Source organism: Juglans microcarpa x Juglans regia, chromosome 6D (assembly GCF_004785595.1).
Source record: "Juglans microcarpa x Juglans regia isolate MS1-56 chromosome 6D, Jm3101_v1.0, whole genome shotgun sequence".
In the NCBI taxonomy this organism is placed as follows: domain Eukaryota; kingdom Viridiplantae; phylum Streptophyta; class Magnoliopsida; order Fagales; family Juglandaceae; genus Juglans; species Juglans microcarpa x Juglans regia.
In genome coordinates, this window is record NC_054604.1 from 7,425,540 (window position 1) to 7,441,318 (window position 15,779).

General features: G+C 36.4%; 2 protein-coding genes across 2 annotated transcripts; both read left to right on the forward strand.

Annotated features, from left to right (window-relative positions):
* Nucleotides 1–334: 334 nt before the first annotated feature.
* On the forward strand, nucleotides 335–1,283 carry LOC121234550 (probable calcium-binding protein CML47). The gene has a single exon (XM_041130515.1). It carries the CDS (start codon nucleotides 400–402, stop codon nucleotides 1,213–1,215), a length of 816 nt encoding a protein of 271 aa, XP_040986449.1. The 5' UTR covers nucleotides 335–399; the 3' UTR covers nucleotides 1,216–1,283.
* A 3,921-nt stretch (nucleotides 1,284–5,204) lies between these two features.
* Nucleotides 5,205–15,745, forward strand: LOC121234551. Its single transcript, XM_041130516.1, has 5 exons — nucleotides 5,205–5,790; nucleotides 5,876–6,073; nucleotides 6,797–7,035; nucleotides 9,320–9,468; nucleotides 15,277–15,745. The coding sequence occupies exons 2-5, from the start codon at nucleotides 5,895–5,897 to the stop codon at nucleotides 15,520–15,522; spliced, it is 813 nt and encodes a 270-aa protein (XP_040986450.1). The 5' UTR covers nucleotides 5,205–5,790; nucleotides 5,876–5,894; the 3' UTR covers nucleotides 15,523–15,745.
* The last annotated feature ends 34 nt before the right edge of the window (nucleotides 15,746–15,779 follow it).

A 15,779-nucleotide genomic window follows, 5' to 3' on the forward strand; every position in this document is an offset into this window, starting at 1 on the left:
ATCACGAAGTAAAATAAAAAATATTTTTTATGATTTTTTATTTTACTTCGTGATTAAAAAATTATTTTTTAATAATATTATTTTTATTTTTTATTTTTTTCAAATATTTAAAATTATTAAAAAAATTATATAAAAAAACACGTAATAAAACACATGATATAGCCAAGCAGAAGCTCCCAGCGGGAGTTCTAGCATTATTGTTACACAAAATGTGTCACGTCAAATGGCAGGTACAGCACACACGCATTCGGCACCTAAACCCTTGGTTCCACACTGAAATTTCTCTACAGTTTACGTTTTCTGTCGTCACGGAAACGCCCGACGACTTTCCAAGTCTTGCTGGAATGTGAACATCATTTTCCAGGAAAACAAATTACTTGGAAGTTGCCATCTCCACTCATGAATCGTGACGCCACAAGAAACATTAAAAAAATATTAAAGAAAACTCGAGGAGCAGCTAAATTTCCACACCACAGTGTGGAAACTCGAGGCAGTAAGTTTCCGTACCTTTTCCGAAAGGACTTGGAAGCCTCAATATATATATTTATATGTATGCATAGCGTTCCTCATTTTAAGCCACCTTCTGCACTTGCTTGTCCACTTAACATGGGGAATACTGTGGAAGATAAAGCAGCCAGCCCCATTTCGCTTGTTGCCATTCTTTTATGTCGGAGAGTACTACTGGATTGGATCCTAATATTTGAAGACTTTTACTCAAGTTTTCTGGGTATAATCCAATTCTTCACATACTTTCTTCATCGTGTATGGAAAGTTTGTGTTGAATGTACAACAACATGTGCAGAAGCTCCAACTCAGAAACTTTCCAGCAATGGAAATGATAAAGAATCATCGACCCCAAAACTATTGTCTTGGGAAAATGTTGATGATGATAATAAATTGTCCATTGGAGAAGTGAAAATGATGATGGAGAAACTGGGAACCTCATGTGACGTAGAGGATCATGAGAATTATGCAGCACTGTTTGAGGAGGAGCCAAGCCCAGAGGAAGTGAAAGAAGCTTTTGATATGTTCGATGAAAACAATGATGGGTTCATTGATGCAGGGGAGCTGGAAAAAGTCCTCTCCACTCTGGGAATCTTGGACCATTTGGAAGCAGATCAATGCCAAAGGATGATCAGTGTGTTTGATGAAAATGCAGATGGACGGATCGATTTCAATGAATTTGTTAAGCTGCTGGAGTACAGCTTCTGCTGACATCCAAGCAGTCACCAATAAAAATAAAATAAAATAGAAGAGCGAGTAGAACCCTGCATATGCATCCTTTGGTAAGTGCAAGCACACACCAAAAAAAAAAAAAAAAAAAAAAGAGTGCTTTGGAGTGTTTTCATTTACAGGAGTGTTTTCAAAATGGTTTTTTTAAGGCATTTTGGGGTATTGCATAGTGGAGGAGTGTTTTGAGGAAAAAAAAAGGTCTTTTGTGCAATGTTTCCCTCCAGAGTTTGTGAAATGTTTTTTGTGAAAACAAATGGTGAAGGGATCTCCAACCACAACATGCGGCGGTTGTGGTTGGAGAGACCTCCGCAGACCCCCTCGACGAATATCTCTCCCTCCATGCGGCGGGCTCAATGTAAGGAGAGATACTCCTCCCTCACAGATCACATGGCGGGGTAGTGGTGGAACAACATATCTACCCTATCTCACAGCCCACCGCTGGCAGAGAGGTGTTTCCCCTTCACAGCTCTCACACACACTCTATTTGCTACATCTTGAATAAAAACTGTGTTTGAGAATTTGGTTTGAAAAATTATTTTGGCAGGTCAGTAAGGGAAAACCATTCTCAAAACAGAACTGTTTCTTAGTACATATCTTGTGTATCTTCTCAATAATCAAGTTTTTTGAGCTTTAGATTTATGTATCATTACTACAAGTTTGTGATTACTCAATTTAAAGTCTGAATAATATGCCAGATTTGCAGCACACATCTTCCAAATGTTGCCTACACTTGCTTTCTTATATAGGGATAAAATATATGGACATGGTGGAAGGATGACCGTCACCTGATTCATTTTATGTCGTTGCCTTCAACTTTCCATGGCTTGGATTACTTCCATTCAACTTTCCTGCCAAGTGGTTCAAATGGGGAACATTTTATATATATATATATATATATATATATATATATATATATATATGTTCTTTTCCCTGTCATGAGAACAACAACAAAAAACAATAGAAAATTCAGTAACATAACATTGCTAAAAGGGCAGGCATTAATCTACTAAAGATAGCTTTCCAACTGATATGAGGAAGTCTCTACACAATTACTCTTCAAAGACTCAGGCCAGTCTTCAGTTCAATAGTTCCACAAAAATGGATAGTTCTGGGTTCATAACTTAAAAGTGGAAAATACTGAATTCTGTATCTAATGAAGCAATTCATAGAGGAATCAACAAACACCACTAGTCTGCAATTCTTAAGGTGAAAATAATGTTATAACTCTCATAGCTTTCGACTCAATTTCAATTCTCTTTAATTTTATGTTCGAAAACATCGAATATTATTGTAACAATCCAGCCTAATAATTTTAAGATTAGAATATTGAAATTTCTTATTAGGCCTAAATTATAATTAATGGGCCATATTGAATAAAGTCTATGAGTGATAAATTATTGACGTTGATTAAAAGTTTTAATTAGGCTTAATAATTAAGTTAAATCTCATTTATTATTTATTGAATGAGTTAGACTCATTTTAGAATTTAAATATAAGCCATTAAAAGTTTATTTGAATTTAAAATCACTGATTGAAGTTTCCTATATAGTTTTAGTCATTGTCAATCCTACATTGAATGAACTACTAGATCATATTTTTTTTAATTCAAACTCTTTTCTTAGATGATTACGATTGAGTGTTAAACAAATTCGTTTCACTACATGTATTAACTGAGTCCAACTCAAACTGGTCGTCATCATTTTCCAAATCTCTCTATAAATATCTCTATTCTGTATGTTATTTGGAAAAAACCATAAACCTCTTAGTTCAACATCATGATCGATTTTGTGTTAGAAATTTTAGGAAACAAAATTACAAGGTAAGTAACTTGATTATAAATTAGGATTAACATACATTTCCTAGTTATATATATTATTATTGAAGCCAGTTATTTGGAAGCCGGTGTTTACGTATCACGCATGTCATGATATTTGCAAGCACGTCATTTATCATGTTTCATTCCGCATCTTATAGATATGTATGTATTATGCATTTTACGTTGCATAAGACACGTAATATTTTATAAGATCAAGTATGAGATAAGCTCATAACAATTAATCAGATGACAATTCAGTTACATGGTACTAATGTGAATTTATAGGTAGACGTGCAAGCCACAGATCTAATGATGGTCTACCATAATATGATAGAATATTATTAGCCCAGTGCAACCAGACCCTGTTGGATTGAGAAACGATTTCGACTCATCCCATCTTATCATTATAATTTTTTTAAATTTCTACACAAAATATAATAAACAATTTGACTTTTTCAAATTTCAAAACAATAATAATATTAAAAAATAATATTTATTTAATTTTAAACTTTTATATCAACTCACTATCTAAACCATACCTCAGCCTAATTAAAAGGACATCTCGGCGAAAATAACGTAAATAAATGGGTATATGCATTTCGAAAATAGACATGTTACTCATAAGTTTCATATTTTGTACAATTATTTAAAAATATGTTATTTTATTTTTTTATTCTATTTTATTTATAAATATGTTTGGAATCATTATTATTATATAAGTAAAAAAATAAAATAACATATTTTTAAATAGAAGTACAAAATATAAGAATTATGTCTAAAATTTTTCTTTCGAAAAGGCTAAAAACAAAATAAATAAAAGAAAAAAAAATCTACAAGCGCTGTTATAAACTTTATATTAGATACAAACGAGTTCGTACACTATATCGCGTATCGATAATTTTTTTAATTTAAAAAATAAAAAAAATTTTGAGAGAAAAAGAAAATTTTCTATACCATAAAAATTATTTTTTACTTTAATTCATATCGTTTAGTTAAATATATGTATTATATTTCAATATTGATTCACGAATTGGTGCACTTGCTTGCAATCAGATTTTTTCCTCATTTAAATACTTCCTTTCTGACTTGCCTGCTCTTCCACGGCTGAAGAACTATCCACTGTCTCCCATCTCCTTCCTCCAGAGGCTCACCCACAACGAAACAATTACGTTGCTCAGGTCACGCAACAAAGCTCAGGCATTAAGGTTCACTTGTTTTTCCCAGTTCTCCCATCCCTTTTCTCCTTTTCCCTTTAACATTTGTGAACAGTTAGGGTATTTCTTTTGTCTGCAATTTTTTTGCCCATTGATGAGATCGTGATGAAGAATAGCGAGATGAGAATGATTTCTTTATCAAGTTTTTAGTTTGCTGGTCTGGGTGATGTTGGCACAAGGATTTTTATTTTATAGTAACGGGTTTTGCTTTGAGAACCAGATTTTTTCTGAGCCAGTCAGTGTTTCGAGAATTTGAGTGTTCGGAGTGAAGGAATTCTGGTTGATTGATTTTGCTTGGTTTTTTCGAGTTGGGTTTTTTGGATTTGTTGATTCTTAGAGAGTTAGACTATTCATGGAATTAAAAATCTGGCTTTTATAATTTTCATCGAAAGAGGGATAGAGACTACTTATACGACAGTGGCTTCTTTCCACGCCAGACAAATTTTTAGCTTTGGAATTGGTTCTATCAGGCTTGAAGATTCGATCTTTGCACATTCATCTGTGTATCTTCCCCACACGAAAAAAAACTCTGTTTCTAACGCCCATATTCAATATTATTTGTCAGCCAAAAAAACTCTGTCGGGGTAGTGCAAAAATCCAGCATTACAGAGATCGGAGAGAGGGTTCGAACTTCGAACTCAATAAGCCAAGAACAAGAACTATAAGGAAGAACACTTCTGTTTCAGGAATCTGTTTTCTGAGAGAGAAGAACGCAGTTTATTTACGAGTTTTTTTTTTTTATTAATATAATTAGTCCACCTGAGCCGGCGTGCGGTGTGCTTAATATAAAGAGGTTTCTCTGCAGCACTAAAAGAGAAAGAAGCACATAGGCTTACGGGAGAGTAACATTGTGTGACAGGGGATTCAACTCACCGAGAGAGAAGGGAGATGAGACGGCGGCTCTAGGTGGCTGGGAGTCACGGTGGCGCAACTGAAGGCTTCTCTGAACAGGTGGTGAGACGTAGAGTGAGAGAGAGAGAGAGAGAGAGTTTAGAGAGAGAGAACTGTTAAACCGAGAAATCAACAAGAAGAGGAGGTGATTCTGACAGGGGCTCACCGGAAATAGCGCGGGGTGACAGGGAGTGCCTGTTCTTCGGGTTCTGTGCAGCCTGGGTGGTGTTCCGACTTCCTCGTCGGTGCTGTCTGTGCTGTTTTCCGGCGAGGAGAGAGTTGGTTTGCTGTGAGGAAGACTACGGGGCTTTGTATTCAACGTGGGGGCTTGCTGTGAGAATGGGTTTGGCCGCAAGGGTGCTGCTGGTTTGATGAAGGGAACATTATGAGGGAAAAAGAGAGGATTTATGGGAGGGTTTTGGAGCGTGAATTAGGTACAAATTAGGAAACTATTCCAACTAGAGTGAACACTGAGAGGTATATGGGCTTGAAGAGGGTGGAAGAATAATAAAAATAATAATTATAAGCCCTAACTTAGGACCCGTATGTTACACTTGAGTTTCGGTTTCAAGAGTCTCCAAGGCGTTTTTGTCTCGACTTTCCATACCTGAACCACTTTTTTACTTGCTCCAAAAGGTGAAGTTCTCAACTTGAATTCTTACATATTGGTTTTAATTTTACGGACTCGAGTTGAATTTTTTTGTTTTGCAATAACTTTTAGGGTCTGATTGGATTCTGCAATGGCTGTGCCTCAAGCCGGTAAACTTGGACTTCCTTTGATTAATCTTGTCAGGTTCAAAGGTTTACCTATTTTGAAGCAATTGCATTTGGAGGAGCGACTGCTTCGAACGTCCTCAGACAATTGGTGCATTATTAATGACGGAACCAATCAACCTACTATTGTCATGGGCATATCAGGGTAAAAAAATACCTTCCCTACTTGGTGTAAAATTGGATCCCACTTCTCTTTTTGTTGGCTACTATGCGTATTTCTGCATATTAATTTGTCAAAAAAAGTTCAGTAGTTGAATAAGATGGTAGCTTAAAGGCGGAAATTCACAACGTATGATATCTAATAGGCCATTAATCGAAATAAAAGGTTGAGAAATTTGGTGGACTGAAGTTGATTAAGAAACACAAATGGACTAGTTGAAGTTCAACGGGATGCCCAAACCCTTGTGGTAGCTGTTTTTGTTCATTGTGCTAGGAGAGTTCTGGAATTGGGTTCACATCCTACTTTTGCAAGTTGACCTATTGACTCCAATGATGTGGGTGCAAGTACTGAATAAGGGTATGGTGAAGGAGGAGGTTATGGAATATCTGATCTTGGATGCGACAGAATATCCGATTGGTTAAAAAGAATTCATGGAGCTGAGCTGACCCTGATTTAGTCAGGATTAAGGCTTAGTGAGTTTCTGTAATTTGAGTTTTATAACAGCTAACCAGAAAGAGACACAGATGCTTAGACATGATTGCAATTACTTCACCAGGGTGCACAGAAATCTTTGAAGTGTCTGAAGCATCTGATTGATTTTAGTAGTCATTGGTTCTGCTTTCATTTTCTTTCTCTTGGTTTGTGGTTCTATATTTTTATTTGTCGGATATGAATAACTCATAAGGATTCCATGAATATATTTCTTAGGAAGCCTGCAGAACTTCTCGAAATTGAATCTGTGTTATGTGATCAGATTCCAGTCATAAGAAGGTTTACTGGGGGAGGTACCGTCCTTGTCGATCCTGGCACGGTATTTGTTACTTTCATATGCAACAAAGACGCTGTTCCTGGCTTGCAACCATATCCTCAACCTATTATGTCTTGGAGCGGGCAGTTATACAACAAAGTTTTCCAAGGAATTAGGGATTTCAACCTTCGTGAAAATGGTAACTGCATTGAGCCCTTCGCTTAAAAGTCCTATTATGACATGGGTAGATAAATTTTGATATATTATATTGCAACTCAATCTTCAATTTGATTCTTCTTTTGTTTTGACGATCTTAGTGAGTTAAGCTACTTGAAATGAGTTTGATTTATGCGTCATTCTGTCGATATGGGTGTACTTGCTCTTTACTGCTGTTTTAACAAACTACTGGTTATTCATAGAGGGTCTAGCTTAAATCCCTGTTGCGGGCAAAATACAGTAGTAGCCAAATGTAGTGCTCTTTTCAAGTTAAACATTACATAAGACTTTATCCTAGTTATTGAGTATTCCCTAAATAGTCCATAAGGAATATATGAATACCTCAATCCCATTCTGAAAGGGGCTAGTAATAAGAATAACCTACTATATCTATGTTTTAAGGTGCATGTGGGTGGGATGCTTGTGATGCCAAACTTTTATGAGATAGATTTCAACTTTTAAGACAAACCCCAGACTTGCCTTGAACGAGACTCTTGTCAAAGTTATATGAGTGGTTTACTTTTCTTTTCCATTTCTTCCCTGGTGCGAGAAAGTGGTTTGAGGGGGCTGTTGGTGTCAAAATTGGTCTGAATGCCCTTTCCATAGGGATTGTATCTTATTATATAGAGAAATGTTTACATAATAGTGCCAGATTTCCAGGCTTAATTTTTGGCTTTATGTCTACTCGATAGTGCTAGGATTCCTGGGTTAATGTCTATTTATTCATGGGTTCATGTCTATTTGCAACAGCTAGTGGAAATGTGCTATATTTACAGAGCCATGATAATATCGTTGACATCCCCCCTCAAATTGATGTTGGTCGATTAAGAAGCATCAGTTTGTCAATTATGAATTGATGACGGTGGCGAGACATAGCCTTGGTAAAGACATCAGCAGTTTGGTGTTCAGTGGAAATGTGAGGAAGTGTAATCACATGTTGATCAAGTGCTTCACGGATGGAATGACAATCTACTTCAATATGTTTGGTGCGCTCATAAAACACAGGATTGTCAGCAATCTGAATAGCACTGGTGTTATCCACATGTAGAGGAGTAGGAGTAAGTTGTGGAATACCAAGTTCACTCACCTACACTGTCAATCACCACAGAAAGTGCCAACTGGCACAGAAACTCCACTCGCAACTGCCGACAGCCACCACGATGATGAGCCCACAACTCGGAACCCACAGATGTGCGAGAGAACACTCAGCCCAGAAATGAACACACCCTGCCCCTGAGTTCAATTCCCATCAGAAAACTCAAACCCACAAAGTTTGACCCCACAGAAAGCCCCGAAACCCACTAAGAGCAAGAAAGAACTTGCTGAATCAAAAAATAATTCTCCTAAGAATAGTGATGAAAAATCGCACTCTGTGATTAAGACCAATGTGACTGAAATCAGAGGGGCTCTGATACCATGTCAAAATTGGTCTAAATGCCCTTTCCATAGGGATTGTATCTTATTATATAGAGAAATGTTTACATAATAGTGCCAGATTTCCAGGCTTAATTTATGGCTTTATGTCTACCCAATAGTGCCAGGATTCCTGGGTTCATGTCTATTTACAGTAGCTAGTGGAAATGTGCTATATTTACCAAAGCACTGGGTACTGCCACACAGTGGATCTCAGAATTTGAGCAGCGGGGAAAAAAGTGCTTATTTACCAACCCACCGTGTGGTACCTGGTTATGTGGATTTGAATTATGAACAATTGGATAAATTCGTGTGCAATGTTTTACTCTATAAAAGCCATGGTTTCAGCGCTAATTCTACCTTTATATGTCACTGAGATTCACCACCTTTTCTCCCCACTAGAATGTAGGATATCTGAAGGTATGACAATTCATCGGGTTCCCAAGGTCCAAAGATTTAAGGATTAGATGCATTGCCACAGTTGATAAGTATCAGGAGTCCAGCATTCACAATTCTATGCTTAATTTAAATCAAAGAATAGGCAGTTTCTATGCACATATATGATTGATTTTTAAAAATACTATCGTTTGAATGTAGCAACTACAGTTGCTACAGTATGGATACCAATTTATAACTATGTGGCATCCCTGATATTTTTCCGAATTTTTGTCTGCTTACAATTTTTATATTTTGATTGAAGTTTGAGTATATTTTTCCTTTATGGTTATTGTTGATGAAATTGTTGTATGACACTTACCTCGTATTCTTCCTTTAGGTTTTATATATGACTTAAGGAATCCTTATGGAGGAATAAGGAAGCTGTAAATTTGTAACTTTATCTTATCTGGTTTCAGATTATGTATTTGGTAACCGCAAGTTTGGTGGAAATGCTCAATCAATTACCAAAACCCGATGGATCCACCACACATCTTTTTTATGGGACTATGAAGTCAAGACCATGGCTTACTTGAAACTTCCTGCCAGAGCTCCTGAATATCGACTGGTAATGCTAATGACTTCCCCAATTATATATTTTGTCCTAAATTCTTTTGATACATTTATCCTTGTGTTAGTATCTTCCATGTATACTGACTCTAAACATAACCTATGGTAGCACTCATTGTCAAAAACAGAAATCCAAGTAAACGTGGCCAGTGATGGGGAAATTAAGCTAAGTTGCGATTGGTTTGGGGAATCCTACATTCCCCTCCTTCATCCACGTTCCTAGGAAGGTGATGCCTGAGAATTTAGGGAATGTTTGGTTATGAAAATTTTGAGAATTTTTTGAGATGTATTGTTTATTGGATTCTGGGAATGGGGAGAATATTTTGAAATATTTTTTTAAAATTAGTTTTGTATTGGAGTTTGTGAAGGTGGATAGGTAGGTTGAAAAGTTGTTTGTGAATATGGTATTTTAGTTAAATTGGATATGGAAAAGGCATATGGTCTTATTTGTTGGGAGTTTCTCTTGTACTTACTTGGGAGATATGGCTTTGGAGAGAAGTGGTGTTTGTGGATCAAGCATTGTATTTCAACGACTAGATTCTCCATTTTGGTGAATGGCACCCCGGTTAGTTTCTTCCATAGTTCTCGTGGCTCAAGACAAGGAGATCCTCTTTCTCCTGTTCTTTTTTCTTCTAGTTATGGAGGCTATGAGTAGAATGATTGAAGTGGTGGTGGAAGGGAGTTTCTTGTTGGGTTTTGTGGTGGGAGATGAGTCTCATAGTAGCTTAAAAGTCTCACCTCCTTTTTGCCAATGACAATTTAAATTTTTAGTGAGACAAATCAAGAACATCTTCGTGCTTTGAGAGCCCTTTTGTTATGTTTTGAAGCTGTTTCGGGTCTTAGAATCAACTTATCTAAGTCTGAAATTGTTCCAATGGGCTTTGTTTCGAATATTTCAGATTTGGCTAATATTTTGGGTTGTAAGGTATATTTGTTGCCAATGAGGTATCTTGGTCTTCCCTTGGGTGCTCCTCACAAATCTGTTATGATTTTGGATGGGGTGATTGAGAAGATGGAGAGGAGGTTAGCTGGTTGGAAAAAGTTATATTTGTCCAAAGGGGGAAGAATTACTTTGATAAAGAGTACGTTGTCTAATCTTCCTACATATTTCCATTCTCTTTTCCCTTTGCCAGTAGGGGTGGCAAATATAATTGAGAGGATTTTTCGGAATTTCTTTGGGGAGGTAATGGGGAGGAAAGAAAGTTTCACTTGGTTAGTTGGAATAAGGCTTATCAACCGGTTTCTCGTGGAGGTTTGGGGATGCAAAACATGAGGCTTTTCAACAAAGCTATTATTGGGAAATGGCTTTCGAGATATCATATTTAGAGGGATGCTTTATGGAAAAATATTATTGATGTTAAATATGGGAGGATGTGGGGGAGTTGGTGTTCCAATGAAGTAAGAGGAGCGTATGGGTTGGGTTTGCGGAAGTCCATTCAGATGGGTTGGGGGGATTTCTTCAATCATTTTAAATTCAAGGTGGGGGATGGAACAATAATTCATTTTTGGCATGATATTTAGCGTGGGGATTCAGCTCTCAAGAATGTTTACCCTTCCCTTTTTAGGTTTGCTAGGGATCAAGATGCTGCAGTGGCTGATTCCTTTTCTTTTTTGAATAATAGTCTTCAATGGAATGTTGATTTTGTTAGAGATGTCCATGATTGGGAAGTGAATGTAGTCTCTGTTTTTTTGGAAGATTATATGATATGAAGATTGTCCAGAGAATGGAGGATAGGCTGCTGTGGGTTCACGCAGGAAATTCCAGATTTTCGGTTAGTTCCTTTTATAAGGCGCTAACCTGCCTTTGTGACTATGATTACTCCTGGAAATGCATTTGGAGAGTTAAGGTGCCTAGTAAGGTGGCATTTTTCTGTTGGTTGGTGTCTCTTGGAAAAATCTTGACCACAGATAACTTAAGAAAGCGTGGACTTTGTATCATAGATTGGTGCTTCATGTGCAAGAAAGATGGTGAATCTGTTAAACAATCTTTTTCTTCATTGTGAGGTGGCTAAGACTTTGTGGAATGAGATTTTTGGTAAGACGGGTATTGCTTGGGTGATGCCTAAGCAAGTGTGGATCTTTTTGCATGTTGGAAACGTTTTGAGGGGAGACAACGTATTGCTGCCATATGGAAGATGATTCCTTTGTGCTTGATGTGGTGCTTATGGTTAGAGAGGAATGGGCTGTGCTTTGAAGATAGAGAACGCTCGATGGGAGAACTTAGGAAATTTTTCTCTAGTACCTTGAGTTTTTGGGCTAAAGGCTCTCGTATTGAATGGAGATAATCTTCTTGATTTGCTGTAGTCATTTTCAGTTTCTAGTACGTGTTTAGGTGTTTATTTTTGTTTAGTTTACTTGTAAAAAAAAGTTGTGTTGATTGTTGTGTTCGGTAATGATTGAATGAAAAGTTGAAATAGAAAATGTTTTTGAGATTTAAAGATGTTTATTTTGATTTTAAAAAACTTTTGAAAACTTTTAAGAAACCAAACAAGCCTTAGATTTTATGGAAAGTGACTAAACCCACATTTGGGAATGATTAGGAATCTGATAATATTCTCGGGTCATGAGATTCGCATTTTGGTTTATTACTAGGCATCCCATTAGCGTTATATACATTTCAGAAAAATAGGTTTCTCTCTTCAATTGGATAGGATTGTTTGATATAAAGTATTTAATTATAAGTTCGAAAAGGAAAATGAAGAAAATCAAGCAAAGTGAAAAATAATCTAACTTGTGCATATCATTTTGAAGCAATGATATGCAGTTGGTGGGATGAGATTGCTGGTTTGTGCAGTTGGTGGGATGGCCTATGGTGTATTGGAGGGGATTTCATTGTTTCAACGTCACTCGGTTTCCGAGTGAAAGGTCAGGGGACTCTAGTATTGGTTCAGCCATGGCTAACTTCTCAGCCCTAATCTTTGATTTGGATTTGGTTGATTTATCGTCGGCAGAGGGAGACTTCACTTGGTCAAATGGGAGGACTTGGTCTAGGTTGGATAGATTTATTGTCTCTCCTTCGGAGGTTCATTTTCCTAACCTATGCCAAAAACGCCTTCCTAGTCTATGCTTTAATGATTTTCCCATTTTATTGGATTGTGGGGGGATCTTCATGAGGGGCGGAGATACTTTTTTAAATTTGAGAACATGTGGTTGAAAGTAGATGGGTTTACGAAAAAGGTTAGATCATGGTGGTCCTCATATTAGTTTTTGGGTACTCCTAGTTTCGTTTTAGCTAGGAAACTTAAAGCCCCGAAAAATGATTTGAAAAAATAGAATATGGAAGTCTTTGGGAATATTATTGATTAGAGGAATATTCTTTTCGAGGAGCTGCATTGTTTTGATGAAAAAGAGGTTGATGGGGCCCTCTCGGTTGAAGACAAGGCAAGGAAAATTGTTGTTGAGTCTGAGCTGGAAAAAATTACCCTTATGGAGGAGATTTCATGGAGACAAAAATCTCGGGCTCTTTGGTTGAAGGAATGGGACAAGTGTATAAAGTTTTTCCATAGAGTAGCTAATTCCCATCAAAGAAATAATGCCATTGAGGTCCTTCATTCGGAAGGTAGGGTACTTTTACACAGCGCTGAATTTAAGGATCACGTTGTTCATTTTATGTTAAGCTTCTCATGGAGCAATACCTTTGGAGGCCTAAGGTTGATAGGCTGGTTTTTTATTCGTTTGATCAGTCAAGAGGGATGGACAAAGACAAAGCACCTAACCCAGATGGCTTCACAATGGCTGTCTCTTAGGCTTGTTGGGATATTATCATGGAGGACGTCATGAAGGTTTTTCTTGAATTTCACTTGTTAACGAAATTTGAGAAAAGTCTTGACGCTATTCATTGCCCTTATTTCAAAAAGGGCAAGGTCAGTGGAGGTTAAAGATTTATGTACTATCAGTCTGGTGAGTGGGGTATACAAGATCATTTCAAAGGTTGAAGCTAATCGGTTGCGTGAAGTTATGGGTAAGATTATCTTGAAGTCAAGATAGTCACAAAATGCTTTTGTTAAGAGAAGACAAATTTTTTATTCAATCCTCATTGCTAATGAATGCTTGGAATGTAGATTCAGAGTCAATGCCCCAGGTATTCTTTGTAGACTGGATATGGAGAATGCTTTTGATCATGTTAATTGTGATTTTTTGTGTATATTTTAGGTAGGTATGGTTTTGGGGAAATTTAATCATTGTTTCCGTTAATAAAGGGTACCCATATTTTCTTTTTCTTATTTTATCGTTCACACTTAATTAATTTAGTTATTTGGGTATGACCAGGGAGATGGGTGTAAATTTACATATAAAAAAAGATATGGTTTTGGGGAGAGATGGTGTAAGTGGATGAAAAATTGCATAACTGTCAGATTCTCGGTCTAGTCAATGGCACTTCTGAAGGATTCTTTAATAGTTCTCGGGGCTTGAGACAAGGGGATCCTTTGTCTCATTTCCTGTTCGTTTTAGTAATGGATGTGCTGGCTAGAATGTTGAAGGCGGCAGTGGATAGGGGCTTTATCCCAGGTTTTTTGGTGGGAGGTTCATCAAATGGTAGCATAAATGTCTCTCATCTCCTCTTTGCTGATGATACGTTGATTCTTTGTGAGCTGGATCCCGATTAGATTCATTCTTTGATGGCTCTTTTGCTTTGTTTTGATGCTATCTCCGACCTTAAGGTGAATTTATCGAAATCTAAAATGGTCCATGTTGGCTTTGTTAATAATTTAGGAGAATTGGATGCCATTTTGGGTTTGAAGGTGTCATCCTTGCCTATGAATATCTTGGTCTTCCCTTGGAGGCTTCTCATAAATCCAAGGCAATGTGGGATGGGATTATTGAAAAGATTGAGGGGTTGTTTGGAAGATGGGATACATCTCATTTCATTTCCAAACGTCATTGAAACACAAATATTTTTCAATTTCAAATTTTCATTTAATCATTATCTAATTATTACAACTTTCCCAAACTTACAAACAAAACACAAAAATAATTCAACTTTTTCAAATTTCAAAAGAAAAATAATATTAAAAAAAATTAAATTCTAACAATATTTGATCTTTATGATATATTATTTATTTTTTCTTTTTTATTTTTCAAAATCCTATAAAACATTATTACTCAAACTATTTCACTATTATTCACAGATTTCTCATATCATCTCCCAAGCATCCCCGACTGTAGATTGGCTAACTGGAAAATGATTTATTTGTCTAAAGGTGGTAGAATCTGCTTAATCAATAGCACTTTATCTAACCTTTAACATACTTTTTATCTTTATTTCCTTTGCCGGCAGGGGTGGCCAATAGAATGAAAAAGATTTTTCGAGATTTCTTGTGAGGTTTAGAGGATGAGAAAAAATTCTATTTGATTAAGTGGGATAAGATCTGCACCTCTTTATCTTGCGGAGGTTTGGGAGTTAGAAAGTTGAGAATTTTCCATAAAGCACTTCTAGGGAGAAATCTGATCAGTTAACTGGTTGAATTGGACTTATTTTGAAGGTTATATGAATCATTGTGGTTGTAGTATGAATATTAGGTTTTAATCCATTTTATAGGGTCTTACCAAGAGAATTCCTATCAATAATAAAGAAAACAGAAGTAAATCTGCATTATACAAATAAAAATAAAAAAATCAAAGAAAATAAAAAAGATAAGGTAAATAGAAGATTCAAGAGGCCTATAACCATCAACATAAAGACCAATGAGTCAACTTAGTTAGATCTTTAATGTAGCTTTACTTTTCTTCGTGTATTCCCCATACACTTGTGTATATATTATCTGATCGTGTGATCACGTGTTATTCCTTTTCTTTTTCTGTTCAGGCAAGGAGCCATTTGGAATTTATATGCCGCATGAAGGACTATATGCCAAGATCAACATTCATTGACAAAACTGAAGAGGCAACTAATACCCACTTTTCCATAAGATCAAGAGAGTCAGAAGACATTGAGACTTTTCCAAATATACAATTTTCTCCCATAACCAGGCCATTGACAAAGCGGGAATTGGAAGCAGCAGCTTTGGCTTCTCCATCTGAGGGTGCATTCTGTCATTCTTCTTCATTGTGATAATAAATGCTAAAATGTCACCTGAGTTTTTTTTGTTGCTGTTGAATTTCTTTTCTTTTCTTTTTTATTCAATTCAAGGTTCATACAAGTTTTAATTGTTTGATATCACTAATGATTCTATTACCAGAATAAGCTATTGGCTTTATTTGGTGACTTATTTCTGGTATGTTGGGAACATTAATGGAAAATATTTTCTCAATAAATTACATTGTGATTTAGAAATGATCCAACTAATCTCCGAATTCCATAATAATCTC

Excerpts from the sequence above, each read along its gene's own strand:
- LOC121234550 (XM_041130515.1), top strand. The coding sequence starts at position 400 with ATGAATCGTGACGCCACAAGAAACATTAAAAAAATATTAAAGAAAACT.
- LOC121234551 (XM_041130516.1), top strand. The coding sequence starts at position 5,895 with ATGGCTGTGCCTCAAGCCGGTAAACTTGGACTTCCTTTGATTAATCTT. Across the intron at positions 6,074-6,796 it reads ATTGTCATGGGCATATCAGG|GAAGCCTGCAGAACTTCTCG; the intron begins GTAAAAAAATAC and ends TATATTTCTTAG. Across the intron at positions 7,036-9,319 it reads TTTCAACCTTCGTGAAAATG|ATTATGTATTTGGTAACCGC; the intron begins GTAACTGCATTG and ends ATCTGGTTTCAG.